At 41.3% G+C, this 26,497-nt stretch overlaps 1 protein-coding gene and 1 long non-coding RNA gene across 3 annotated transcripts in view; one reads left to right on the top strand and one right to left on the bottom strand.

Annotated features, from left to right (window-relative positions):
* Positions 1 to 26,497, top strand: part of LOC310687310 — a 374,731-nt gene that overhangs the window by 115,496 nt on the left and 232,738 nt on the right. The gene's annotated exons all lie outside the window — the stretch shown is intronic.
* The window catches only part of POLR3B (RNA polymerase III subunit B), an 81,789-nt gene that overhangs the window by 22,004 nt on the left and 33,288 nt on the right, over positions 1 to 26,497 (bottom strand). For both annotated transcript variants that reach the window (XM_083462152.1, XM_083462151.1), the window contains 14 exons: positions 24,586 to 24,708; positions 23,191 to 23,307; positions 22,102 to 22,236; positions 17,210 to 17,371; positions 16,398 to 16,598; positions 15,557 to 15,719; positions 15,079 to 15,232; positions 13,281 to 13,355; positions 12,686 to 12,784; positions 11,513 to 11,640; positions 5,106 to 5,315; positions 2,681 to 2,839; positions 1,376 to 1,493; positions 546 to 688 (listed from right to left, as the gene is read on the bottom strand). In XM_083462152.1, the coding sequence (XP_083318278.1) occupies positions 546 to 688; positions 1,376 to 1,493; positions 2,681 to 2,839; positions 5,106 to 5,315; positions 11,513 to 11,640; positions 12,686 to 12,784; positions 13,281 to 13,355; positions 15,079 to 15,232; positions 15,557 to 15,719; positions 16,398 to 16,598; positions 17,210 to 17,371; positions 22,102 to 22,236; positions 23,191 to 23,307; positions 24,586 to 24,708 (1,987 nt within the window). The remainder of the gene's footprint in view (positions 1 to 545; positions 689 to 1,375; positions 1,494 to 2,680; positions 2,840 to 5,105; positions 5,316 to 11,512; positions 11,641 to 12,685; positions 12,785 to 13,280; positions 13,356 to 15,078; positions 15,233 to 15,556; positions 15,720 to 16,397; positions 16,599 to 17,209; positions 17,372 to 22,101; positions 22,237 to 23,190; positions 23,308 to 24,585; positions 24,709 to 26,497) is intronic.

Raw genomic sequence — 26,497 nt, 5'->3', positions numbered from 1 at the left:
GCTGCTTGCCATGCACCCATAAGGTAAACCAAAAGGCAGCACAATGGTGGCTGCACTCAGCTCTGTTGTTCTTTAAAGTCCAGTAACCCTTTTAAAGTTTCAACAGATCAGTGATAAGTAAGATAAACAAGATTGCAATTCCATCTCCACTTGGATATATGCATTCTCTCTCTCTCTCTCTCTCTCTCTCTCTCTCTCTCTCTCTCTCTCACACACACACACACACACACACACATGTACAAAGACAGAGAGATTGGAATATTTTGGCCAATTGTGTGCAGAATTGTTATTTCAAAACAGAGCAATTTCCATTCTTTGTTAGCATTGTTATATTCTATATTTTACAGTATTAGGGTCCCAGTCATTTGCATCCACTGACACATTTTTGGTAACAGGAGCATATGTACTTATGAATAGCTGAGAGCGGCATATATGTATATACCAATTTTATGCAGATACCCCCAATATGCTACAAAATAAGCAATGCATATTGCATTATTTCAAGGACAGCAAATAAAAAAATTTAAACATAACAATGTATATACCTTTTTGCCCATGGCGACTGCTAAATTTGTCTCCAATTTCTGGCCGCCTCGTTTGCCTCAGCAATATTTTGATCAAAAATGCATCCTCAGCATTTGAAGATATCATGACTTTTTCAATGTATGAATCAGTTGCACCTTTGTAACTAACGATTAGGAGAGAAAACACGTATTTCATTTCTCAGAAATAAAGCCACATTGCTTGTGGGACATCAGGTTGCAAGTTTTAAGCTCAGACAGCAAATGCACTTTTTTATACTAAAACTACTGCTAAAACGCATTTGGAATTAAATTATAAGGAAAGGAATGACAGACACCTTTCTGTCCCTGATTTAAAAATGATACCACTGCGCTTGAATATTAAAAAAGAACATTAACAGATAAATAAAGAATAAGTTGCAGCCCAGCCCTTCCACGATAAGTGAAAATTATAATAGAAATGACGTTTACCTGAACAACTACTGCATTTATTGTTACATGAGTTTTGGATGTTCTCTTCAATTAATATACAGCTCTACAATTCTGTGATTCTATATATTTGAGGTATACAGCATGTTCCAGAATGGAGCTAGTTTTCTTTCAGAATAAAAGTGGCCAGCTTAAGCACTTTAACAGCATGATTAATGCAATGTGTACTTTAGCCTACAGTTATTCTACACTGCACAACCTGGAAAACGAAGTTCACTGGCCATGATCCAATGAAGTTCCTGACCTGGTCTCCCTGCCTTCTGTTGCTCAGCCTTATTTCCCACTTTTCCAGAACTAAGCATGAACTATCCACTCTTCCTTTCCCCCTCTGGCTTTTAGAAATAAAGTATGGTGGTGTGACATACGTTACGGGCACATCTTTATATTGTGGTTGCTGCGGGATGCTGCTGCCTTCCAGAGGCGTCTGGGTCACAGTTGGCATTGACTTGTTCACAAGCACCTGCTTGTTTTCTACCTTTTCACCTGTAAGGATGTAGGAAGAAGAAAACAGGTTGTGCTTTTTTAATGCATCAAGTTGATCAAAATTATGAAGTACAGTGGTACCTCTGGTTACGTACTTAATTCGTTCCGGAGGTCCATTCTTAACCTGAAACTGTTCTTAACCTGAAGCACCACTTTAGCTAATGGGGCTTCCCGCCGCCACAGCGCAATTTCTGTTCTCATTCTGAAGCAAAGTCCTCAACCCACGTAATATTTCTGAGTTAGCGGATTCTGTAACCTGAAGCGTATGTAACCCGAGGCACCACTGTATTTAAAAAAGTTTTCAAGTAAAGAAAAAATTGGCAGTGAACAGACTACTGAGTCTTATTATTCTAAGTGGACAGTTTTAAAAAGCCACCAATAAGCTTATTATTATTATTTATTGCACTTATCTGTTAATATTACATAAAATGTCTCAAAAAGACAGAGAGTTGTAAAAGAACATCAAATACAAAATTTTAAATAACATTAAACCCCCATCAATGACTAAAAGTGCTGATCCTGCAATGTTACAAAAGGACAATCATGCTCCGTCCCACTAAAGGATGAACACATAGTATTATTTACTAAAAGTGATCATTTTAGTGACAGTGCCTCCTCCATCATACTAAAAGATGAACACCAATACAGGCTAAGGTTTCATCATATCATCTGATCCCAATTAATAGGGCTGGCCCAAAACATTTTGGCACCTGAGGCAGACCCCAAAATGGTGCCCCCTCCCCATCAGGGAAGACAGGGTGAAGGAAGATCTACATCAGGAACAAGGGTGGCGGGGAGGGGAGAAAGATTGTCATCAGGATCTTCTGCCCCTGTGACTCCAACCGCCTGAGGCAGTCACCTCACCTTGCCTCATAGGTGGGCCAACCCCACCAATTAAGAACCAAATGCCAGGGCAAACAAGAACTTATTTGCCTGGCACAAAGTTTTCACTTTGTTTAGCTATACTCCATCTTAAAACTCAACTTCGACAAAGCATGCATTATAATTTCATCTACTCTCTGTTACATTGAATGCTTCCCCACTATTATTAATCCCTCAGCCCTTCATATTTACTCTGTTACTTTGATGGAATGCCACAGGGCATGGGGCTGCCGTGTTCTGTGTTGTACCTAGCACACTTGCGCAAAATGATAGTTTCTTAAAATACACAAAACATCACTGTATACCTGGAGAGCAAATACCATCAGCATCTAGAATTTCATGGCGCCAGATTGGCTTGTGTGTAGCTGCATCCAGCATGGGTCCCATCACCTTGTCAAATGTCTGATTTGTGTAACGCTTCAGAGTACACTTGGCATTCTTGTACACGAGACACCTTCCAAAACCTCAGAGAAAGCAAACAAGTTGATCAAAATTCCTACCATGAGAGTTAAGATAGTTAAGTGACTATTACGTTGCAAGTTCACGATCTACTTCTACAGTACAGAAATGAGCCCTCTGAAAAGTTACTTATAACAGTGCTTCTCAAGCTATCTGATGTGGTAGACCGGCAATTCCCATCCCAAGGTGCCAGGGCCTGGTACCCTATTTAGTCCCTGAAGAATCCCACCCAACCTGGGCTGTGGTGGAGTCACTGGGGTTTGGCAGTCGGTGGCTTGTGAACTGGCACTGGTCCGTGGACCACCACTTTGAGTAGCACTGATTTATAAGATAATGCAACTAAAAATATATTTCCTGGACACCTTTAAAAATGTAGGGCTGTGATCCTGCTAGAGAGGGCCTGAAAAAATATATATGGAAAAAATTGGCATGGGAAGTAGGTCTCCTGCCCAATTTTTCTGGTCCCCCCCCCAAGCTTTCACTTATCTAGATCCTATGTGTAATTGCAAGTATAGGATCAGGCTGCACCAATTTTGGCATGGACCTCTGCAGGCTACAAAAGCCGGCATTTATTTATTTATTAAATTTATATCCTCCTCTTTCTCCGTGAAGAGCCAAGGGCAGCAAAGATAAAACAACACAATTAAAAATAAAAGAAAATAACACACTTAAAACATTGTAAAACAATTAAAAACGTTTCTAACAAGTACTATGAAAATGCAATGGGCCTTATGACGCAATAAAATTGTTAGTTTTAAAGCGTCAGAGATTACTAATATGGCTACTCTTGTTAAAACTGTGAGTTCAAAGTGGCCAGAAACTTTCCATAGTTTTAATAAAGGCCTCAAAGTATTTTTTTAAAACAAGAAGTATCACCTCTAGTTTGCCCTTCTAAAAATATCAGACAATGATACTGATAACTTTTGCTTGTAAGAACTAAAAGTTAGAGCTAAACATACAAATGCACTGAGTTTCCTTCCTTAGCCCTAACTGACTAAAACGCATACATATTTCTAAACACAAGTAGAATGCCTTTGAATAAACTTTGGAGTGAAAACCCAAAAATAGCTGTAAGTTATGCTTGACGTATCTACATTATTCAGTGATACGAAGTAATTCTGAACAGTCTTTGATTTCTCCCCAATGTTAGCAGTCTGCAAGAAGGAAAACATTCTGCTTTAAATCATGTCTGCCATTGTTTTAGAAAAAAAGAATAAATTAAGTGTGCAGACATTAATGCCAAAGATACATGTCTAGGAATACGAGTATGGCTGCCTGGCAACTAGCAAGGAGGGGTGCAAAGGCTGGGGAAAGTGTGCTAGGATGTATCAGCACAAGCTGGCAGGAAAGTTTTGTGGCCACGCAAAATAAATGTTAGGCATTTCTCAAGGGAGATGGCACTTTGAAAATGATTGTTAGCACAACACTAAAACCAGATCATCCAGACAAGCTTCATCAAAGTGAAGACAGCAGGATACATTCACACACACACCAACCTCCGGCAAAATTTAGTACGTTCCTTTTGGTCAGATGCCAGCTCTGCTAAAGGATATATGACACTGCAATTGTACGCATTAAAAAGCATTGGTTTAGAGAGCTTGCTTCCTTTTCAAAAAGTACTCTGGTTCAGGATTAAGTATAGAGGTTTGCTAGGCAATTTTATACTGCCTTTCCCCATTTTGTTTGCTGTAACACAGTGGCTGCAATTAGGTGTAATGCTAAACGATGGTTTATTGTTATGGGAAGAAGTTAAACTATGGTAATAGCTTAGCCCAAAACCATAATTTAGGCTGCAAATGTACAGGCCAATTGGGTTCAGAGATGCCTGCTTGCTTTTGTTTTTAATCAGCTAAGCATTCCCAGTTTTATCTTGCAGGCACTTCTGAAATCAGAGCAATGGCCATAACTACGATTTTCTAGTTCAGGAATCACACCAAACCATAGCTTTTACAAACCACAGCTTTAAAAACACATGACAGGTCCCAAACCATGGCTTGTTAAGTGAAATATTACCCTATATCTGGGGTAGCCAATGTTCTGCCCTCCGGTACTTTTTGGACTCCAGCCCCCATCAGCCTCAGACAGCATGGCCAATAGTCAGAGATGATGGGATTTGTAGTTCAGCAAAATGGCTGAAGGATACCACGATGGCTACCCTCTCCACTGAACTGCAGTTAAATTAATTTACCATGGTTGAATGAATTGAGCTGAAGAAAGAAACATAGCTCTCAATCCACTGATAATGGCAGAGCATTATGAGGTCCTTCTTACCTCTGTCTAAAGAAGCTTTGTTTAACACAAGAGCATCTTCAATGTCATAACCACTGTAACTCATCACAGCAACTGTGGCATTCTGTCCAGCTGGCAGTTTCTCAAAATCTATGAGTTCTATGGTTTTTGTTTTAACCATTGGTCTTTGGGGATACGCCAACAGATACATAAGAGTATCTATTCTGTTTCTCTGATTATATCCAATGGTACCTGCAATTTTAAAAAGATATTAATTATCATCATCATCATTTTATTTATACACTGACTTTTTTGCTGTAAGGACTCAAGGTAGCCTACAAATAAAAACATGAATTGCTAAAAACATTGAAAAAACAATAATAAAAGCAAACAATAGTAAAAGCAAACGCTGATAGAATTAAAACCATAAACGTACAGAACATATGTTGAAAACATACAAATAAATGCAATAAAAACAGCACAGCACCAGCCCTTTCACTAAAAGCAGACAGTTTCCCCAAAGCCTGTTGGAACAAGGGCTTCGACTGCCAATGGAAGGGCAAGGAGGGAGCCAATCTAGTTTCTCCAGGGAGGAAGTTCCAGAGTCTGGGAGGAGCCACTAAGAAGGCTCTGTCCTGCATCCCCACCAAGCGTTCTGGTGAGGGTGGTGGGACCAAGAGGTAGGCCTCCCCTGAAGATCTCAAAACCCAGATGGGCTCGTATGAGGGAATACAGTCTTTCAGATAGCTTGGACCCAAGTCATGCTGGGCAATTATCATCAGCAAAATAGCTTGGATGATTCTTGAAAACGCTGTTTTTTACAATACCAACTACTAGTAAGTGGTATGGAAAAGTCATCAGAAAAAGCTGCAAGTACCCAGGCTTTATAATTTGTCTGATAGTGCTTTCAAATAAGAGACTCTAAAGAGTGCTCCATATAGCACTTCTTCAATCTACCTTCAGCTAAGTCTCATCTGTCCTCCTCCTCTGTCTATGTATGCAGCGTTTATAGAAGAATGCAGCAAAGTGGCACACATATCAAATGAACAACAATATATATACATGGTTTTAAAAGGACCGTCGTTCATATTTGTAGACCCATGGGCATTAATGGACTTAAATTAGTCATGTTCATTAATATCAGTTTGGGCCCACTTCAAGTATGACTAGTATTGGAGACAGTGGGTCTAATCCCTAATGGATCTATGCTGAGTAGAACTTAGTTGAATAAAACTCATAGTCATAGTGCCATTAAGCAAATGTTATTATTAAAACTGTGGAAGACAGGAGTGCCTGGTGTGCTCTGGTCCATGGGGTCATGAAGAGTCGGGCACGACTAAACAACAACAACATAATAAAATTATCCATCTAAACAACTTTATATTTAAAAAAAAAACCCAACCACCCTGGGTTCACCATTGCCTCAGTGTTTCTTTCAGCCTCACTAACCAAACGAAATTTTACAATACATGACTTTTCTTTCTCCCTCTTCTCTCTTTTTAAAACAGTGGCATCACAAAAACCAAAACCTAAATCAAGAAATGCTTCGACAACATGGCTGTACAGAGGTACCTCGGGGTAAGTACTTAATTCGTTCCGGAGGTCCGTACTTAACCTGAAACTGTTGTTAACCTGAAGCACCACTTTAGCTAATGGGGCCTCCTGCTGCCGCCGCATCGCTGGAGCACGATTTCTGTTCTCATCCTGAAGCAAAGTTCTTAACCTGAAGCACTATTTCTGTGTTAGCGGAGTCTGTAACCTGAAGCGTATGTAACCTGAAGCATATGTAACCCGAGGTACCACTGTATCTCCAAAGGCCTGAGCACATCAGTCTACTTTCGGCAACATTTATTTACCTCAAGGTATCACCTGTCAGCCTTTGTGTTACCCACCCTAGAGCTAGGCTGCAAAAGCCACTATAAAGTCTATTTCTCTATCAAGAACTGGGCTTGCAGCAACCTAGTTAGAAATACAGCAGCTATTTCAGTGGATTAGCCATGGGGCAAGGCATAATGGCTGCAATCCAGAGCTGTGCCTGTAAAAGTTTCCCTTTTCAGAGACATGAATGGTGAGTGCATTCCTGAGGTTCCATAAAACCTTTAGATAGCAATCAGTGTATGAACATCGCTCCCTGAAAAGGCCAACCTTTCCTGTATGTTTGGAACTTTACTAATGAACAAGGCACAGAGAGCTGGATCCAGACACATTCCCGTTGATTTCAATACGTTTATTCTAAGCATGACTAAGTTTGGATCTAATCCTCAAATATTTTTAATAAGCAGAACAATTCATCACCAATATTTTAAATAGCAACATGTATCTTTCTTAAATATGAACATATTTGACAGCTGCATGAGAAGCTAATATGCTAGTTAACTAGTCTAGGTACCTATTCCATTTGAGCTTTTGGAAGCACAGTGGTACCTCACGTTACATATGCTTCAGGTTACAGACTCCGCTAACCCAGAAATATTACCCCGGGTTAAGAACTTTGCTTCAGGATGAGAACAGAAATTGTGCTCCGGCGGCGCAGTGGCAGCAGGAGACCCCATTAGTTAAAGTGGTGCTTCAGGTTAAGAACAGTTTCAGGTTAAGAACAGACCTCTGGAACGAATTAAGTACTTAACCCGAGGCACCACTTTATTTTGCGTTGCAAGATAAGGACGGGAAGTCGAATGTCGTGGCCCTTGCAGACAGGCAGAAGTAGTTGTGCGCCATACACATGCATGGACGACACAAGCCCCCTTCCCACCTAGTCCTGAGATGGGCTTCAACAGAAGAGCCCAACACACAACCAGGCGCCAGTCCTATCGACGCGGCAGGCTGCTTCCTCCTCCACCGCCGCGTTTCCTCACAACTCAACGTCCCGAAGACTGCTTCAGGTTAAGAACTTTGCTTCAGGGTGAGAACAGAACTTGTGCCCTGGCAGCGTGGTGGCAGCAGGAGGCCCCATTAGTTAAAGTGGTGCTTCAGGTTAAGAACAGTTTCAGGTTAAGAACGGATCTCCGGAACGAATTAAGTACTTAACCCAAGGTACCACTGTATGTATTCTTCCCACTCCTCCATAAACAGAGGAAAGAATGGTAAAGTATCAGTTTGTGTTTTTAACACAATTCAAGAAACACTGATTTGTGTAAACCATAGTTATGAATCCTCATCTGATATCCTGCTTTGATAAACTATGGTTTGCACAAATTAGTTTTCTGTAATAAGACAAAATAGGAAACAGCAGTTTGTTACAAACCATAAATGGCAGGTTAGCATTTCCTCTCTTTGTGTGGGAAAGCAGAGAGGAAGGGCAGGGTGGCATGTGAGTTCCAAACACTGGCTGCAGCATGTTCTTGTAACAACAAACCATAGTTTGCTGTGACATCTTATGTTTTTAGCTTATTCTGTTTTATCTGTGTAAGCTACCTTTAGTCCTGGACTGGGGAAAAGATGGGATATAAATAAATAAATATATACTCCTCCCCCTGCTGCTGCTACTGAATGTATTATTTATATGGATAATTTATCTCTTTGAGTTCCTTTTAATATTATAGCTGGGATCCAATAGCCTTGCACATCCAAGCATTTCCACATGTGCACTAAAGCTTCCTCCAATTCTGTTCTACTGAAACAACGCACACCGCATGAGACAAGAGACTTGAAGGTCCTCCAGAATTTGGAGCAGCTTCTCCACAACCTCTAAAGTTCTGCTGCACAAATAGAAGCTACTCAGGAGTCCCTGTCATCATTCATCCAGAGACTGCTTGGAGGAATATGATACTATTACACTGTTGAAGCCTAGCTAGGTGTCACCCTGCTCAGTGCCTGGACGCAACACCACCTGGGAGCCTCAGATCAGTTGCATTCTAAGCTTCTTGAAGGAAAACCAGGATATAAGCATTATAAGTAAAATGCTTAAATAGTCTTGCAACAGCTCACCCAAGCCTATAACCTAAAACCATATTTTTCACTATTGAGTATGCCCCCCATACTTTCCAAAATACATCTACAGCACCTATGGGACACACCCATTTCCCTCACTTGAATGACTGCTAAGCCCAAGGATGCAATTTTTGCAAGAAATGAAAGGATTTCAGTGATCAGAATGGGGCAAGGCTGAGCAATGGGTCCTTTCTTCTCAGCAGGAAGCTAAAATGCTATCTCAATAATCCCAAGCTCTTGACAGCCCAGGAAGTGACTAAATGGACTTGAACATGGATCTCCTCCAGGACAATACAAAGACAGTTAGTGGCAGCAGGGGGTGGGCAAAGACGACTATAGAGAGGGCTGGTTTTTTTTTTAAAAAGGGCAAACGTATCTGATGCGATGAATCACCGCAGACAGACTCAAAACAGTCAGTTTATGAGACTCAGCACAAAATTTCCTCAGTGCTGATATTACTTAGCAAACATCCCAGCAAATCTAGGAGGACTGGGAGAGAATTGCAACTATGACCACATAGGGTGTGTTTTTTCCTGGTTGGGGGGGGGGAGATTCCATAGGTTTTTCGCAAACGTTCCGCACACAATGTAAAAACTCAATTTAAACAAATCTGTAATATGCCAACTTTAGAAATGCAGTTTTGTCTCCCTGCTCTTTCTTCAGAGTCAGGTGCTTTGCAATAGCAGACAGAAACAAAGCCTTAAAAAAAAATATTACTAAAGATATTCAGCAGCTTTTGTGTTCCCAGCGTCAGCAGTAACGTCAGAGGATTGTATCCAAGGAGCTAAATGTGCAAGACCCAGGGTCAAAGCAGCTGAATACACCAACCTCAGAAAACACAGACAATGAATTGCAAATGACACTGAAAACAAAACGAGAAAAAAAGACCTTCACACAGAAAACTACAAAAGAACTCTACAGATACTGAATTGGCTTTCTGTACACACTGATCCTGCTTAACTGTGTGTGGTAACTAACCAAACCTTCTGAGGCTAATAGTCCTAAAATAGAGTCCCCCCGGGGGGGGGGGGAATCACAGTAAAAAAAGAGGCAAAAATAAAATAAAAAGTACGCATATATATAAGTTTTTTCCTCCAACATTTTATTTCTGCCAGAAAAAGTGACAGAAAAGGAACACGGTTTAATTTTAAAATTTATTCAGGGAAATGTAATTTCCAGAAATGACACATACATAATAGTAAAGTATTAATAGTAAATATTTTAAACACAACTTGGTGTTAAGTTTTCAAGAGTAAGTCTCAATAACTGAACAGGAGATATTAAGAACACAACTCTCTGGCACTGCTTGCAACTAAAACTGCTCCAGATAAATTTTTCAAGGACAGTGTCCAAGAGTGGGGATGCGATGGGAAAGATTTATTCACAAATATATATATATATTTTTTGGGGGGGGGTAAATGACCCAGTTTAAAGCTGTATGATACAATGCAAATTGGTAAGCCCAGGAAGTGCTAAGTTTATTTTACTGAAGACTTGAAAGTGTGTGTGTGTGTGTGTGTTTTTTCTAAAACGACATTATCATAAATGAGCAAACATATGATACAGGGGTCAACATGCACACAATGTACCCATGCATTGCCCCATTCATTTCAACGGAAAGAGCAAGTTTTGTGTCCACAGGTTCTACAGACTGGGGAGGTGGATTTGCACCCCTGGAATTACCATGCTCATTTAACAAATTAATAGCGATTGCTAGATTGAGACAAAATAACTTTTTTGGAAGGCGATATTGTATTCCTGCATTGACTTATGAACTGCATAACTAGCACACTCTAATATGAACTACTGGCAGGTGGGTTTGTTTGTTTTTGTGAACCTTATACGTACTGTACTTGTAATAAATAACTAATGGGGAAAGGTTTAGCCAGCCAGCAAAAGATGGCAAAACATTTATGAAATAGGATAGCAATGCATTACTATTTGAAATTTAGCATATATGAGAATCTGCTGCTTTTCGTAGTTTGGTATTATGTGTGTTTACTCAAAGGTGTCATTCACTGAACTCAAATCTGTAAATGTGCTTAAGATTTCAACGCTCGTACTATTTGTTACCACATTAAGAAGCCACTGATAACGAGTGCATTCCAGCTTTTCCCAGAAAGGGAAAATTCACTGTAACTACATTTCCATATCTATATCTTGTTGTTAAAGAACTAGCAATTAATACTGAAAGGTTACACACATTAGTGATTGACAGGAAATCTCCATGTTCTCTGTCAGTCTTTGTGTGCAGTTATTATTTTTGTTTTAGAAAAATATATAGAGCACAGAATGCTGCAGTGCAAGGTGACATAAAGACACTCGCTAGCTCTCCAGTAACACTGAAAAGCACAGTAACTTTCATGCTAGCAATGCTGTTTTAAGCATGTTTAAAAACGAATTTGAATCTCACATTCCACTATAGAAAAATCAGCTTATCATCAATGGTTTTAAAATAATTTAATACTATACAGCTTACATAAAAAAGCAACTACTCAGATGTGAGGCACAGGTCTTACCCATAGCTTGCTTCCCCATAGCACACTGGTAAGTGTTTCTTGGAGACTGGTTATGGTGAGGGTAAGGAATGAGGCCGGCACACACGCCAAGAAGAGTAAAAGGTTCAATCTCCAGGTGTGTTGTCTCTCTTTTAAGTGGGGGTAGGAGGAAGGGGAGAGAAACAAAAAGCTCATGAGTACGTAGTTAGATTTCTTAAAGCTTGCAGCCCACATACAGTCAAACCTCAGTTTCCGAATGCCTCCGTTATCGTACGTTTCAGCTCCCGAATGCCAAAAACCTGGAAGTAAATGCTCCGGTTTTTGAACGTTTTTCGGAACCCGCATTTCCAACACAGCTTCCGCTTAAATGCAAGAAGCTCTTGCAACCAATCGGAAGCTGCGCCTTGGTTGTCAAACATTTCAGAAGTCAAACGGTCTTCTGGAACAGATTACGTTAGACAACCAAGTTTGCCTGTATTGACAAACAAGAAGGCTCAAATATGTATTTCAGGGCTTTCATGAACCAGGAAAATAATGGAAAAGTCACACAGTTAGACAGCGAAGAAGAGAATGGCAAATATAAGGGCTGCATCCACTCCATACATCTGAAGCACTAGTATACCACCTTAGCGGTCGTGGGAATCCTGGGAACAGCAGCTTGTCAAGTGTCCTGGGAATTGTAGCTCTGTGACAAAACAGCATCATCATGGTGTGACTGTGACCCTGCATTCTAAATCACACAAAACGTTCCTCTATTGCATTTTACAAGTCAGTAATCTAGTGATGCCTTACAGGCTGGAAGCTCCAGGGTGTACAAGAAATCCCCCACCCACTCCAAGAGTTTCCATAGTGGGAAAATGTAAAGAGATATGCTGCCCTGGGACCTTTGGATGAAGGACTGCATACAAATTAAATAAATAATAACAATAATATGACTGATCTAAACGGGAAAGCATGCTTGTTCAGGAACCCCATGAGTGCATTCATAGTTCCATCAGAAATACAAATGAAAGACAACATAAATATCCCTGAGGAGCATTTTTCATAAATATATAGCATACTTTATCTCAGATATCTACATATGCATCATTCCCTGCTCTCTCACTCCTGTAAGCCACTCAACACAAAACGAGGAACTCCTTCCTATGCCAATACCAGCTTTACCACACAAATTTCTTAATGCAGAACACTTACTTTGTGATTGTATGTTCATACAGTGCAATGTTGCAGTCATTTTCCTCGTTCACATCCAAATATTCAACCAGACTTTCGTGTAAAAAGTCTTCAAAATTCCTGAAGGCAGAGCATGAATGTGTAAAAATAACTTACAAATTCCACATTAAGCCTGTGTTATCGCATCTATTTTAAAAAGTGAATGGCCAATTTGTGTAGAAACTGAACTGTTACTACTACTGTGAACTAAATTCTTCTGAAAACCGGCTCGTATACTAGCATGAAATGAAAGTGGGGTTTGAGGCTGCCTGATACTGGGTCAGATCATTGGTCTCACTAGCTCAGCATTTTCTACACCAGGGAGGGGAAGCCTGTGGCCCTCCGCATGTCACTGGACTCCAAGTCCCATCAACCTCAGCCAGCATGACCAATGGTCAGGGATGATGCAGTAGCTGAAAAATATTTAGAGGGACAGGTTTCCCATCCCTGGTCCAAACTGATAGAAGCATCTTCTTTTTTAATTGCTACAGGATCACCTAATGTGATTTATCCTAATTTCTGCATAGCTATTCCTAGACAAGGAAACAAGCATGTTGCATTTTGCCCAATTCCTTACCTGTAACCTTGTGCAAGTTCTTCCATGTGCTTGCCTGTAACTGCAGGTTTTTGCTTCTTTACAATGATGTAAGGCCTGCATTAGGGGAAAGGAAGAGAGTTAAGCAACACGTTGCATATTGGTTGATAACAGGAGCCTCAGAAGCTGTAGATCCAAACAGTTTTCACTTTTCTCAATCCTTAATCAGGGACCATATTTTAATTTCAGATGAAGGTTTCAGTTCATCATACCAAGTCCTTGTACGGTGTTCCTTCTAATGGAACAGTATTATTTAAGCTTGCCAATCAGTATCACAACATTTATTAAGCTTAGGTAAAGGAAAAGGGACCCCTGACCATTAGGTCCAGTCGTGACTGACTCTGGGGTTGCAGTGCTCATCTCGCTTTATTGGCCGAGGGAGCCAGCGTACAGCTTCCAGGTCATGTGGCCAGCATGACTAAGCCGCTTCTGGCGAACCAGAGCAGCTCACGGAAACGCCCTTTACCTTCCCGCTGGAGCGGTACTTATTTATCTACCTGCACTTTGACATGCTTTCGAACTGCTAGGTTGGCAGGAGCTGGGACCGAGCAACGGGATCTCACCCCGTTGCGGGGATTCGAACCGCCGACCTTCTGATCGGCAAGTCCTAGGCTCTGTGGTTTAACCCACAGCGCCACCCGCTTATCACTGTATATAAAAGGACAAGCTGAGTCAAGTTTATTATACCACGTAGGAGACCTAAACACCAAAACAAATGCTGCTGTATGTAATACAGCAGCTAATGCAATAGCTAAGAAACATTAGCAAGGGAATAGGAGGAAGTATAATATATAATATATTGATCAGCGAATATAACATTCCGTTGTTATCACCTACCTAAGTCCAACTCCACGCTGGAGAACAAAAGTATAAAAAAAATTGCTATTTGGCAGCATAGCTTTCAAGCAGGAATGATTTTTCTGAAAGGCTTCTACCAGAACCACCACACAGAAACACTGATACAAAGAATGGCATGCACAATCAAAACGTCAAGGGCTGTTTCTGTTTGGACAAGACGCTCTCGCAGTGTGCAGTAAATAACTGCAATATACTTGGGAATTCCACTCCAAGAGTCCATGCTAATAGTTCAGAGGCTAATTAGCACTTTTAAATGTTGAAGTGGATATCGGAACCACTGCGAAAGGATTACAAGGGAGTTGGGAAAAGCTACAGGAAAACTGACAAAACTTATTAGTCACCCAGTGCCCCAGTTCAGACAGTTGTTCAAGGCTTCATAAAACATGGTTTGCAAAGCTGGGAATGAGCACTAGGACTTAGCAGCCCTCCTTCTCTCCTCCTTCCAGTACCTGCTGGCTTAGGGTTGTAAATCTTGACTTAAAATTAAGCCAGTGTTTCCTGTTATGCCTGAACTAGACTTAATATCAGTCAGCTGGTTGACTTTGTTAACGCTGGCTTATTTTACTGGTTTAACAACTGCCGTTAAAAATAGATTTTTCTCGTTTGGGCCGAATGAGGAACTCTGCTATAATTCCAAGCTCAGATCTTCAAAATGAAGCTGGCATGTGATGGCAGGAGACAAGTTCATTTCTGGCTTAAAGCCTTTAACAATCATCCAAACTGGTCCAACGTCAAATACACTGGTGCTGCCTTTTATTGCTGAAACATGCATCCATCATGCTGGACCTTCTGGACAAAAAAGGGTTCTTTAGCAGTCACCTTGTCGAGTGAGTTTATACGAAACCTGTTCCTGAGAATGAGCTGAACGAACATGAAACTGCAATTGCAGTCATTCAGGGAAAGTGTATTTCAAGTTCCTTACCGGCACAATCGTCCTCCATCGGAGGAAATATACACACATCTGTCGGTAAGATTTGTAGAGATTGAAACAAACTCGTTGATATAACCAGCTCTGCGCATTAGCCGAAATGTGTAGACAAGTTTCTGATGGTCTCGGATGACCCCGAGGATGTTGCCTGTTCAATAAAGCAATTCTGTTAAGCACTCTCATCTCCATTGCCCGCTATTGCACAACTCTGCCACCTTTCAGACAGAAGGGGCCAACCGTAGCTCTCCATGGTTGTGAATAGCCTATGTTGCTGCCAATCCTGCTCAAACCCACTCTTTCCTAGGACTTCAGAATTCATGGCTCTGACAGCTGCAGTGCTATCATTTGTAAACCACATAGAAGTTTTATTTGCAATGAAGTGGCATACAAACTCTGTCAAACAAAATAAAATTTTAATCTTCCACTTATACTTCTAAGCTAAACGACCCAGAAAATTTCAGAAGTGCCATACCATTAAGGAAAACAAGGAACACATTTGGATAGGAAAGTTCTTCTCCACACAAAAGGTTTACATCTTCTACTCCCAGGTTACCAGCTAATTTAATTATAGGACCATCTTCCATATCAGTCGTAATGTGAGTCATGAGCGCTAGGTTTTTAACCAAGCCACAGGCCTGAAAGGAAAAGAAATAATAATGAAAAAATACACACACAGTTAATTTATATAAAATTATTTTATTTATAGACAAATAACCAAATAATACAAATAAAATTATTTTATTTATAGCCAAATAACGTAATTGCCTTGACCTTAATCCAACAGAAAATCTGGAACCGATTAAAGAAACTTGTTAGTCAGAAGCAACCAAGGAATAAAGAATAATTGATAGAAGCAATCATATAATCTTAGTTTCACATGATAACACCTGACAAACTAAAATCCTTGGTTCACTCCATAGGATGCCATTTTTAGGGCTGTAATTGCGGCAAAAGGTTTCTACACTAAGTCCTGACAGAAATGGTGAGAAGTTATGAAATATCCTTTATTGTGGTTTTCTGTTTATAACTGATTTTATTTGGCTATAACTTTTGATAGGATAAAGATAATCCAACACAGTTTATTGCATTATATTCTGCATCAAATAATCTTTCTAATGATATGCAATATTTCAGTATTATGTTATGGAATAATTCTAAAGAAGACTGGTGTTATGAGCCATCAAACCCCAGAAATACACATTTTGCAAAAGGTTTCCACTATTTTGGCCGCTAGTGCAACTGTTCAAGTTCAACTAATGGTTCAGCATATCCAACTGTGATAGGGAAAAATAAATCAAGTTCATGGTTCTTACCTCTCCTTCAGGCGTGTCTGATGGGCACAGCATACCCCACTGAGATGGCTGCAGAGATCGGGGACCACTCACTTTTCTAGTCTTTTCAAACTGAGAAGAGATCCTTGTCATCATCCCCAGAGCAGAAATATAGGACAGGCGGGACAATACTTGAGTCACACCCTGACGATCCATCTTGAATCTCTTCAGTGACCAATTCCCCTAAAAGTCAAGAACGACACAAGTCTGTCAAAATGCAGTAGAGACTGTAACTACTTTTAAAAGTGGTGAAATCGTATATGAAAACAGATCAATCCATATTTGAAAACATGGATGATTCTTAACTGCGGTGGTAAAATAGCTTCAGATTTCCGCCTGTCCTCAAGACTTTAGGGCAGAAAAGCCTGGTGAATATTTGCATAAACAGAAAGAATACAAGCCAGTGCTATTCTGAAATCAAACTGTGCAAGAACAGGAAGTGGAGTTTGCAGCAACCACCAGTCAGCTGGTTGGCAAAGACTCCAAGCTACACTTTCAGCAGGGATAGACATCACTTGGAAGCAACCAAGGGGATCCAATCCCAGTGGCGCTTGCATTTGGTGACAAGCTTTAAAAGGTGCCAAATGAAAGCCTAATTGTCAAGGGCAAGTGGAAGCACTCCTGAAGAATGCTTTGCATCCATGTATTTACCTGCCCCACTCCTGACACCATGCATGGCTTGGGGGAAATGTTCTCATGGGCCAAATGAGGACCCCCGTCCAGCCTAATCAGGCCCATGGGCCAGAGATTCCCCACAGCTCTCCTACCCCTTCCACAGTAAATGAAACACTTACAGTGGAGATGGCATTCACCATGCCATTGGTGATCTGATCTTGCCGCATGTGCTTAACCACATCAAACTGAGCTGCCCTCTGCTTGGGAATTACTTGATCAGCGATCTTTTTCAATTCAGAGTTAAATTTTTTGAACAAGTCTTCAAACAGAAGGGAAAGAAGCTGCAACAGAAAAAAGGGAGATTTACAGCGGGAAGCAAGCAATGCATTTAGCGATGGAAGCCACACTGGAGATGCATTAATTGGAGGGCCATTTCTTTACGTTGCTCATCCTGAAATAAGAATGGCACTTTTCACGATCTGTCCAAACAACTACAACATAAACAAATGATTCTAGTTTATGGGTAAAGTAGTAATCTGATTTTCAACAAGACAAAAGTCAGAACTCTTTCAGCCTGTTCTTAAGAACACTTGAAATAAAACGGCTAAACTGTTATATAAACGACACAGAGAAGTTCTATTGAAAAGTACTGTAAAAATAACTAACAAACAGATATACAAAACACCAGAATAGGCCTGTTTAAACCTTGGATCCTATAAACCCAACTGCTCATCTGCTGGCTCACCAAATGACATCTTTTAAATTTTAAATGTAGAGCTTTTTAAATAGATATGTCACATTACTGTAGAAGAACTACCCTAACACATTTTTCATTTTCAGAATTGCTAACATATAGAATGTTATAGAATTGCTAACACATATGTAAATGTCTCAGGAGCCAAAATATGTTATGAAAATTGAACCGGGAGCAACTCCTTGAATAACTATCAGTATGGGTTACAGATAGGTAGCCGTGTTGGTCTGCCATAGTCAAAATAAAAAAATTTCCTTCCAGTAGCAACTTAAAGACCAACTAAGTTAGTTCTTGGTATGAGCTTTCGTGTGTATCTGAAGAAGTGTGCATGCACACGAAAGCTCATACCAAGAACTAACTTAGTTGGTCTTTAAGGTGCTACTGGAAGGAAATTTTTTTATTATCAGTATGGGGAAAGGATGGTCCTTACTAGTTTTGTAAATCTGTATTTGTTCTTTATTAAATTATTTCCTTCCAGCTATTTCTTTCCCTTTTTAACATCACACTCGACTTTTGGTTTGCTCTCCAATTAACCCATTCACATTTCGCCCAACTTCTACTAATGAACTTTAGTGGGAACTGAATCCATCTAAAATTTTGCACTGCAAGCTACACATGGATTGAATGCCCACTCCCCACCCACCCCTGCTCCAAAGAAAAGCCTTTCCTGCATCCCCTAAAGAAGAAGTATAAGCTCTAGAACTTGGCAATTCTATTCTAACGCTTGGTTTTTACAGCAAGCTCTGTCAGGAAGACTAAAAATACGGCAGCTACCGAATGCCAAAAATACAAGTTCCCAGTATACAAAGCATTGTTAACTGCTAAACAAACTAGGTATTCAAATGGGCCCTGTTAAGACATTCTGGAGTCTATTGCATTATTTAATTCCTCCATGGAATTAAACCAATTTAAAACTGTCTCCATTTTCGAAGACGCATTAACACTACTGTGCCCCCCCATTGGCCATGGGCCAGTAACTGAATCTACTCCCCCAATGAACATTTCCACTCACTGTATTTGCCATCTTTTCATCATCATCATGTCCCTGCTGATTTGCAAAAAGCACAGACCTTTCTTTGCCTTCCATTGCATAACATAATCGTGAGAATTCATTTGATGACTAAAGTCGACATGTATGTGGGATAGTAACTTGAATTTAGGTCAGCTATAATGATCTAGTTGTGAACTGTCACAGAGGTCAATCATGGGTCAAGGGTAGATGGGATTCTGTGTCAATTGCACATATCAATGACTACTCAAAACCAATGCTGGGCACCGAGAGCTTTCCCCCTACGATGGTCAATCTTTCCTGACATCACGCAAAACTGAGTTTCCCATGAGATAGTTCCTAAAGGATCACACAGTGGCAAGTAAATGGTCATGTAGATTAATCTACTAATGTGAATTCATCTGCAGAACCTCTGTGTGCAATGCAAATGCTCTACAACACTTCCCCTAATACAGTGGTATCTCGGGTTACATATGCTTCAGGTTACATACGCTTCAGGTTACAGACTCCGCTAACCCAGAAATATTACCTCAGGTTAAGAACTTTGCTTCAGGATAAGAACAGAAATTGTGCAGCGGTGGCTCAGCGGCAGCAGGAGGCCCCCATTAGCTAAAGTGGTGCTTCAGGTTAAGAACAGTTTCAGGTTAAGAACGGACCTCCAGAACGAATTAAATACTTAGCCGAGGTACCACTGTACTAGAACATGAGGTCATCCAATGAAGTTGAACACTGGAAGATTCAGGACAGAGAAAAATACTCGATCCTTTGTATAGCCCACAGTTAAAAGTAGAGAATTAGCTACCCCAGGATGCACTAATAGCCCACAAATTGGATGACTTTAAAGGGGGTTCAGGCAAATTCATCAAGGTTAAGGTTCTTAATGGCTGCTAGCCGTTATGGCTCTGTATTACCTGCAGTCTCAGAGGCAGCATGCCTCAGGAATATAAATGAAGTGCTAACACACTTGTCATTTCCTGCCTGTAGGCTTCCGATATTGTTAGTCACTGTGAGAACAGGATCCTGGAGTTAGGTCAGCCTTTGGTCTGATACAGAAGGGCTCTTCTTATGCTCAGATTCTGAAGTGCACTTTGGGAAGAGGCCAATATGGCATGCCCTGGACGTTCACACATTACTTGCAGATCTCTGGTTACTTTGGGGCTTGGGTACCCATGTGAATGCTATCAGAATGAATCTTCCCTGGATGAGCCTACGTAAGCCACCGGAAGTTGCCTTATGATCCATCTAACTCACTACTGTCAACACTGACCAAGATAGGGGTCTTTCGGCGCAAAGTACCACTGAGTTATGGCCCTTCCCATATCTTTCTCTATCTATATTTTAAACATGTACAGTGGTACCTCGGGTTAAGTACTTAATTCGTTCCGGAGGTCCGTTCTTAACCTGAAACTGTTCTTAACCTGAAGCATCACTTTAGCTAATGGGGCCTCCTGCTGCCAGAGCACGATTTCGGTTCTCATCATGAGGCAAAGTTCTCAACCTGAGGTACTATTTCTGGGTTAACGGAGTCTGTAACCTGAAGCGTATGTAACCTGAAGCTTATGTAACCCGCGGTACCACTGTACTAGGAAAAGGGCTGTTTCATTGATGGCATAAAAGATTATTAAATAACTAGTATATACGTAACTAAAAATTTCAACGCTGACTTCAGAAGAAGTCACCACTGAACACCATTTCCCGGCCCCTCCTGTTCAAAATAATAAAGTTAGGTTAGGGGGATACACTAACTTCTTGACATTTTTTAGTCTAAAGCATTCCTTGGCTAATTCCAGTACATCCACAGGCTTTCTCTAAGAACATAGCAAAGTTTCACAATAGCCCGTTTTTAGGTCAAGAGTAAGTGATTAAGGAGAGAACGGGATGGAATGCCAGTGATAATATTCATTTAATTTTTGTAGTGAACCCAGGGTCTTTCAGACAGGAGCATTGAAGAGCAAATTAAATTTGAGGGGTGGTGGCGGCGAAACATAAGGGAGAGGAACTGACAGCTCATCAATTGATTTCCATTGAAAATCCTGAGGAAAAAAATTAATAAAGTAGTTAAGCTGCTGAAATACAGTTTCACCAATTAGCTTAATGTCAGAGAATTCTAATTAGGCGCCTTGAGATTGCCATTTAGTGTTTAAGGCTTTAGAGTGCCAAATTCTCCTTTTCACACAAACTGGTTGCAAAATTAAAGACATTAGGCAGCCTTAATTATATTATCAGAACAGCTGGGATTAGTCAATCTCTGAAGTCAAGGCGGTTTTCTTTTGTCACAGGGTAAAAATCCCTTCCTTTCCAGGGTGCCGGATTTTGGTGCTGTTCCATATCTCGCCCATACAAAGCAAGCTGAATTAGAAAGAAAGAAAGGGGAAAAAATGCCAAACAAACCCTGAGGACAAAGACGAGGGAAATGCTCGGCAAATAATGAACACATTAAGGAAAGAGAATAAGGTAGGTGAAAAGATTAAGCTTGGAATCGGTAGGTTTCGCTAACACCTCTGCTGGCACCTGGCCTGCCAAGCCTCTAGTGGGCAGAAAGACTAAGAGAAAGCTCTGTAAACCAGCTTGGCTAGCGGAAACAACTGTTATCTAAAGCTAAAGCACATTTCGTACTCCCTTGTCCCATGGGGTGTGAAATTAGCTGCTATTGTTTTCACACATTTTTATAGACACAATGCCTTTTATGTCTTCACATTGTGTGGACTGCTATGCTTTTCCTCCTCATACAGGAACAGTCTTTTTCATTCAAATTTTTAAGCAACAGGATTTTTAGCTCAGAAACACAACCAGGGGTGGGTGTGGGTGTGTGGTGTGTTATAGGCTATTTGGAAAGAAACTCTAGCTGAAAACACTGAGCAATAGGCTTAAAGTGAGGTGTTCTATCAATTTGCAAAATACAGCCAAGCAAATGTCAACAATAGAAAAACACACACATAAGGGATGGAAGTCTGCTTTCAGATGTATTTTTAGGAAGCTAGACTAAATAGTTTAAACCGTTACACAACTCTCAACATATTAGGCATATGCCAGTATTTATGAACCTTTATCGTTTCAGAATCACTAATCAACAGAACTCACTGCAACAAGCTTAAAGTGTGTCTGAACCAGAAGTATCTGGGGACCACAACACACACGATTATTTTTTCACACTGAACCTGTTGTGCTGCAGCCTAATCTGTGGCATCATTTGGGTTGCCTTGGGCAAGGTAAAGCAACCAAGAAATTTAACAAACAAACAAACAAATAAAATGGCAACTCCATATCAATGTTTGCATGTTGTATAAAAACCCTCAGGGTGGACATACCTGTCCTGCCAACTCCAATCGTTTGTTTCCATAGTAGTCTCTGTCATCCACTTTGTTGTCCCCCTGAGCTAAAATCACTCTGCGGACCATCACAGCTGTATAAATGCACTTTGAGCGGAAATTGAACTCTTTTACCTGGAACACAGAAAAGGGGAGTAAACAGTTTCTAGTAAGGAACAGCTAGTCGTTTGTCTAAAATGCAGCTTAGGTTAAACTCATTTCGCAGTTCTGCAATATTCCCCAGACTCAGAACAGTGTGGCAACATTTTCTCATTGCATTCATCCTTCCAAAAGCCCTATTAGGCCTTCACAATAGTTCTCATTTCTCGAAGAGAAAGTAGAGGTCAAGCAACAGCACCTTGCTTAAGAAGATCACTAGGTCAGTTTATGACTAGATCACACAGACACAGACACACACACACACACACACAGCTTCTGAATTTTACATAGTGTTCCCTCAACCCAACACCAGTAATCACAGGTTAGTGTGCAGAGAATCACATACAGAGCTGCACATACCCTATTACTGCATGCAAAAAATAATGAAGAAGAAGAGTTTGGATTTGATATCCCGCCTTTCACTCCCTTTAAGGAGTCTCAAAGCGGCTAACAATCTCCTTTCCCTTCCTCCCCCAAAACAAACACTCTGTGAGGTGAGTGGGGCTGAGAGACTTCAAAGAAGTGTGACTGGCCCAAGGTCACCCAGCAGCTGCATGTGGAGGAGCGGAGACGCGAACCCGGTTCCCCAGATTACAAGACTACCGCTCTTAACCACTACACCACACTGAATCAGAATACTAATCAACACAGGCATTAGATCAGGAGCAGGAAGTATATGACTTCTCCTCTAATACACACAAAGAACTAATGATAGAACTAAGCAGCAGCTCTTCCTGAGGTGCCTTCCTAAATAAGATTGTGATGATGAACAACAGGTGAAGATACAGTCACCCTTACAAGTTCACCATGGATTAGTGAAGGTGCTCTGCCAGAGGACATTCAACCCCCTCAGGTCTTGTATGGTAAGAATCCTATTTCAGCCCACACACCCCGGGGCCCTGCCCCAAAATCTAAGATTCACAGTCGTACAGGGACATGGGCAAGAATGGTTGTTGCCAGCAGCTCTCTTGCTTCTTCCATCTTGGTTTTTTTGGGTCCTCCCCACATTCTCTGCCTTCGGACCTTATTTCCCAGATACTTCAGAGCCTGTAAAGTGAAATCCAAATCCAAGTTAGCATAGTACAAGTTAAACACTCTTCTTGGAAGTCTCCACTTTCAGGGAATGACATTGCATATTAACAACAGATGACTGCGTATTAACAAAATAATCAGCATGCCAAAACCTAAGTTTTTAAAATGTAAAACAAGACAGCAGCGTAAGATGCTTCTTTAATAAGATGACCAGTGAAAATGGACTAGGCCAATCTGGGACTGGTATCTATCGAAGAAGATCTGTTAGCACAAGGATTTCTGTTTGCACCACGGATATTCCTCTCTCTCTTCGCTCCTAGTAATTCCCCAGCACCTCCCCCCAAATCTGCTCCAGAAGGTTGGGGTCACCCCTCAATCTGGTTTAGGGGGCATGTGGAGGGACGCAGGGAGAGGAGTGAGGAGGAAGTTCCGTTGCACAGCCAGAAGTCCTTGCACTAATGAAATTACTCTTTGGATACTGCCCAAAGGTACACAACTAACAATACTAACAATAATTATATTTCCTAGTACAGTGGTACCTCGGGTTAAGTATTTAATTTGTTTCGGAGGTCTGTTCTTAACCTGAAACTGTTCTTAACCTGAAGCACCACTTTAGCTAATGGGGCCTCCTGCTGCCACTGGAGCACGATTTCTGTTCTCATCCTGAAGCAAAGTACTTAACTCGAGGTACTATTTCTGGGTTAGCGGAGTCTGTAACCTGAAGTGTATGTAACCTGAAGCGTATGTAACCCGAGGTACCACTGTATGGTTTTAACCTTCCATGAACAAAAACCCCATGTTCTGGTCAGTGGTCCTCTAGTGACTACTGTTGTAATAACTCCTGTCTGAAAAGGCTCAAGCATACCCAACATTTCTGCTAATCATGCAAGCCAAAGTAGAATTTTGTTAATAAAGAACTGGACTCTGAGAAGGACTGAAACAGGAAAGAACAGCTACAGTCAAAATGTATAAAATGATCTCTTGAGGTCATGCTAATTTTGCTGCTTACTTACACAGTCCTCCAAAACAATTTCCCCATCTTTTGCACCGTATTGTTCATTCTATGTCCACTTTTAGCCATGCTCAAAACTCTTCCACCTCAGCCTGAGTAATGCACAGATCAGCTCTCAGAGATGGACTTTCTTACTTGGAAAATCCAATCTACAGAAAGCAAAGGGGCTTGACAGTCAGAAGACTGTGGCCAGTGCATTCTCTGAGCCGTTCCATCAGCTCACAACAAGCAAAACTAAGAAGCCATTTTCTTCATGGATGGATGCTCAAAATGTCACACACCTGCATCTGTGTGAAAATCTGAGCTTTTTGGCACTCCTCCAAGCTGGGACCAAATGCAGCCATCACATGCTCCTCTGTACCAATCATCTGCACAATCTCCTGGTCACTCTCAACGCCCATAGCCTAGAAGAGGGAAGAAAAATAAAAGGTAGAAAAGGAGAGAAAGAATGTTGGCTTGGTGCTAACTTGCTGACATTTGCTTATGCTAATTTTGCCATTGTAGTCAGTATTACTCCTAACCCAAAGCGACTTCTCTCAGAAACAGGGCCATCTGGCACTGGCAGCAGCACATACTCAAACTATGAAATGGAAATCTTGATAAGCCAAAGCAGCAGCAGCAGCAGGAAACACACACGAAAGGAGCAGAGTAATGCTATTGGCAGCTCATTTGCAGAAGAAACCTCATATAGTTTAATAAGAAGCAATGCTCTGCTGCAGTATTTGTATGGGACAAATGCAACAGAGGAAGCCTGTTGAAGAGCTACAGGAAAGGAATGAATGGTATCTTTTTATACACACACCCTCTCTCTCAAGTTATGCAAACTTGCTAACGATTTTGTGCATAGCTGGTGATGATTAGCTCCCTTTTTCAGCAGTAGCTGCTCAGTTAGGTGGTTCACAGGAGGCTTCCAACATTTGCCACTGAACACTGCTGCCTGAAGGAGGGGTGAGTTGGTGCTACTGAAGTAGAGAAAGTGGGGTGTGTGTGTTAATAATAAATAAATAAATACTACTACTACCACTACTACTACTACTACTACTACTACTAATAATAATAATTATTTATACCCTGCCCATCTGGCTGGGCTTCCCCAGCCACTCTGGGCGGCTCCCAACAAAATACAGTAATACATCAAACATTAAAAGCTTCCCTAAACAGGGCTGCCTTCAGATGTCTTCTAAAAGTCTGGTAGTTGTTTTTCTCTTTGACATCTGGTGGGAGGGCATTTCACAGGGCAGGTGCCACTACCAAGAAGGCCCTCTGCCTGGTTCCCTGTAACTTGGCTTCTCGCAGTGAGGGAACCGCCAGAAGGCCCTCTGCGCTGGACCTCAGAGTCCGGGTAGAACGATGGGGGTGGAGACACTCCTTCAGCATGCCCTGTGCAGGTGCATGAAACTCATGAACATCATGTGGATGCTGCCAGCCAATTGGCAGCCTTGAATCTGTACTGTGCTGAATTAACCTCCCCCACATTTCTTCCATTGCCTCAAAATGCATTTTGGTAAGATTTCCCCAACCAAGCTCAATGTCAGCACACGACATCTTCAGGCAGCTGCTGGGGTCCCAACACCATGGCAGGTCCCACCATAACTGCGCTGAGGTCTGCTCCCTCAAGCCGAGAGTCAATGCTGCTCCACTGGGCCCCATGTGAGGGTACCTGGAACCATTGTTTTAATTTCCCACAGTGTCAATGACACAGTGTAGGAAATTATAGAATCATGGAGTTGGAAGGAGCCCCAAGGGCCAAACCCCCTGCATTGCATTACAGTGGTACCTCGGGTTAAGTACTTAATTTGTTCCGCAGGTCAGTTCTTAACCTGAAACTGTTCTTAACCTGAAGCACCACTTTAGCTAATGGGGCCTCCTGCTGCCGCTGCGCCGTCAGAGCCCGATTTCTGTTCTCATCCTGAAGCAAAGTTCTTAACCTGAAGCACTATTTCTGGGTTAGCGGAGTCTGTAACCTGAAGCGTATGTATCCTGAGGTACCACTGTATAATGGCGGCAAGGCATAATAGTGGCTACATGTCTGCCTGCCCAAAGAATTTTTGCCAAGGTCACAAAATCCTGTCAGAGATAACTGGCACAGGAGGGGACCCACTAAAGGGCACTTTTGTCCAGGAACCCCCAAACCTGGAGGCAGCTCTGCTCCGTCCCCAGGAAGGTGCACTCAATCGAAGGCACTGGTAAATT

Source organism: Podarcis liolepis (assembly GCF_965112155.1).
Source record: "Podarcis liolepis genome assembly, chromosome: 10".
NCBI classification, from domain to species: Eukaryota; Metazoa; Chordata; class Lepidosauria; order Squamata; family Lacertidae; genus Podarcis; species Podarcis liolepis.
The sequence above is the reverse complement of the archived record's forward strand: the minus strand, read 5'-3'. Positions and strand labels throughout refer to the sequence as shown.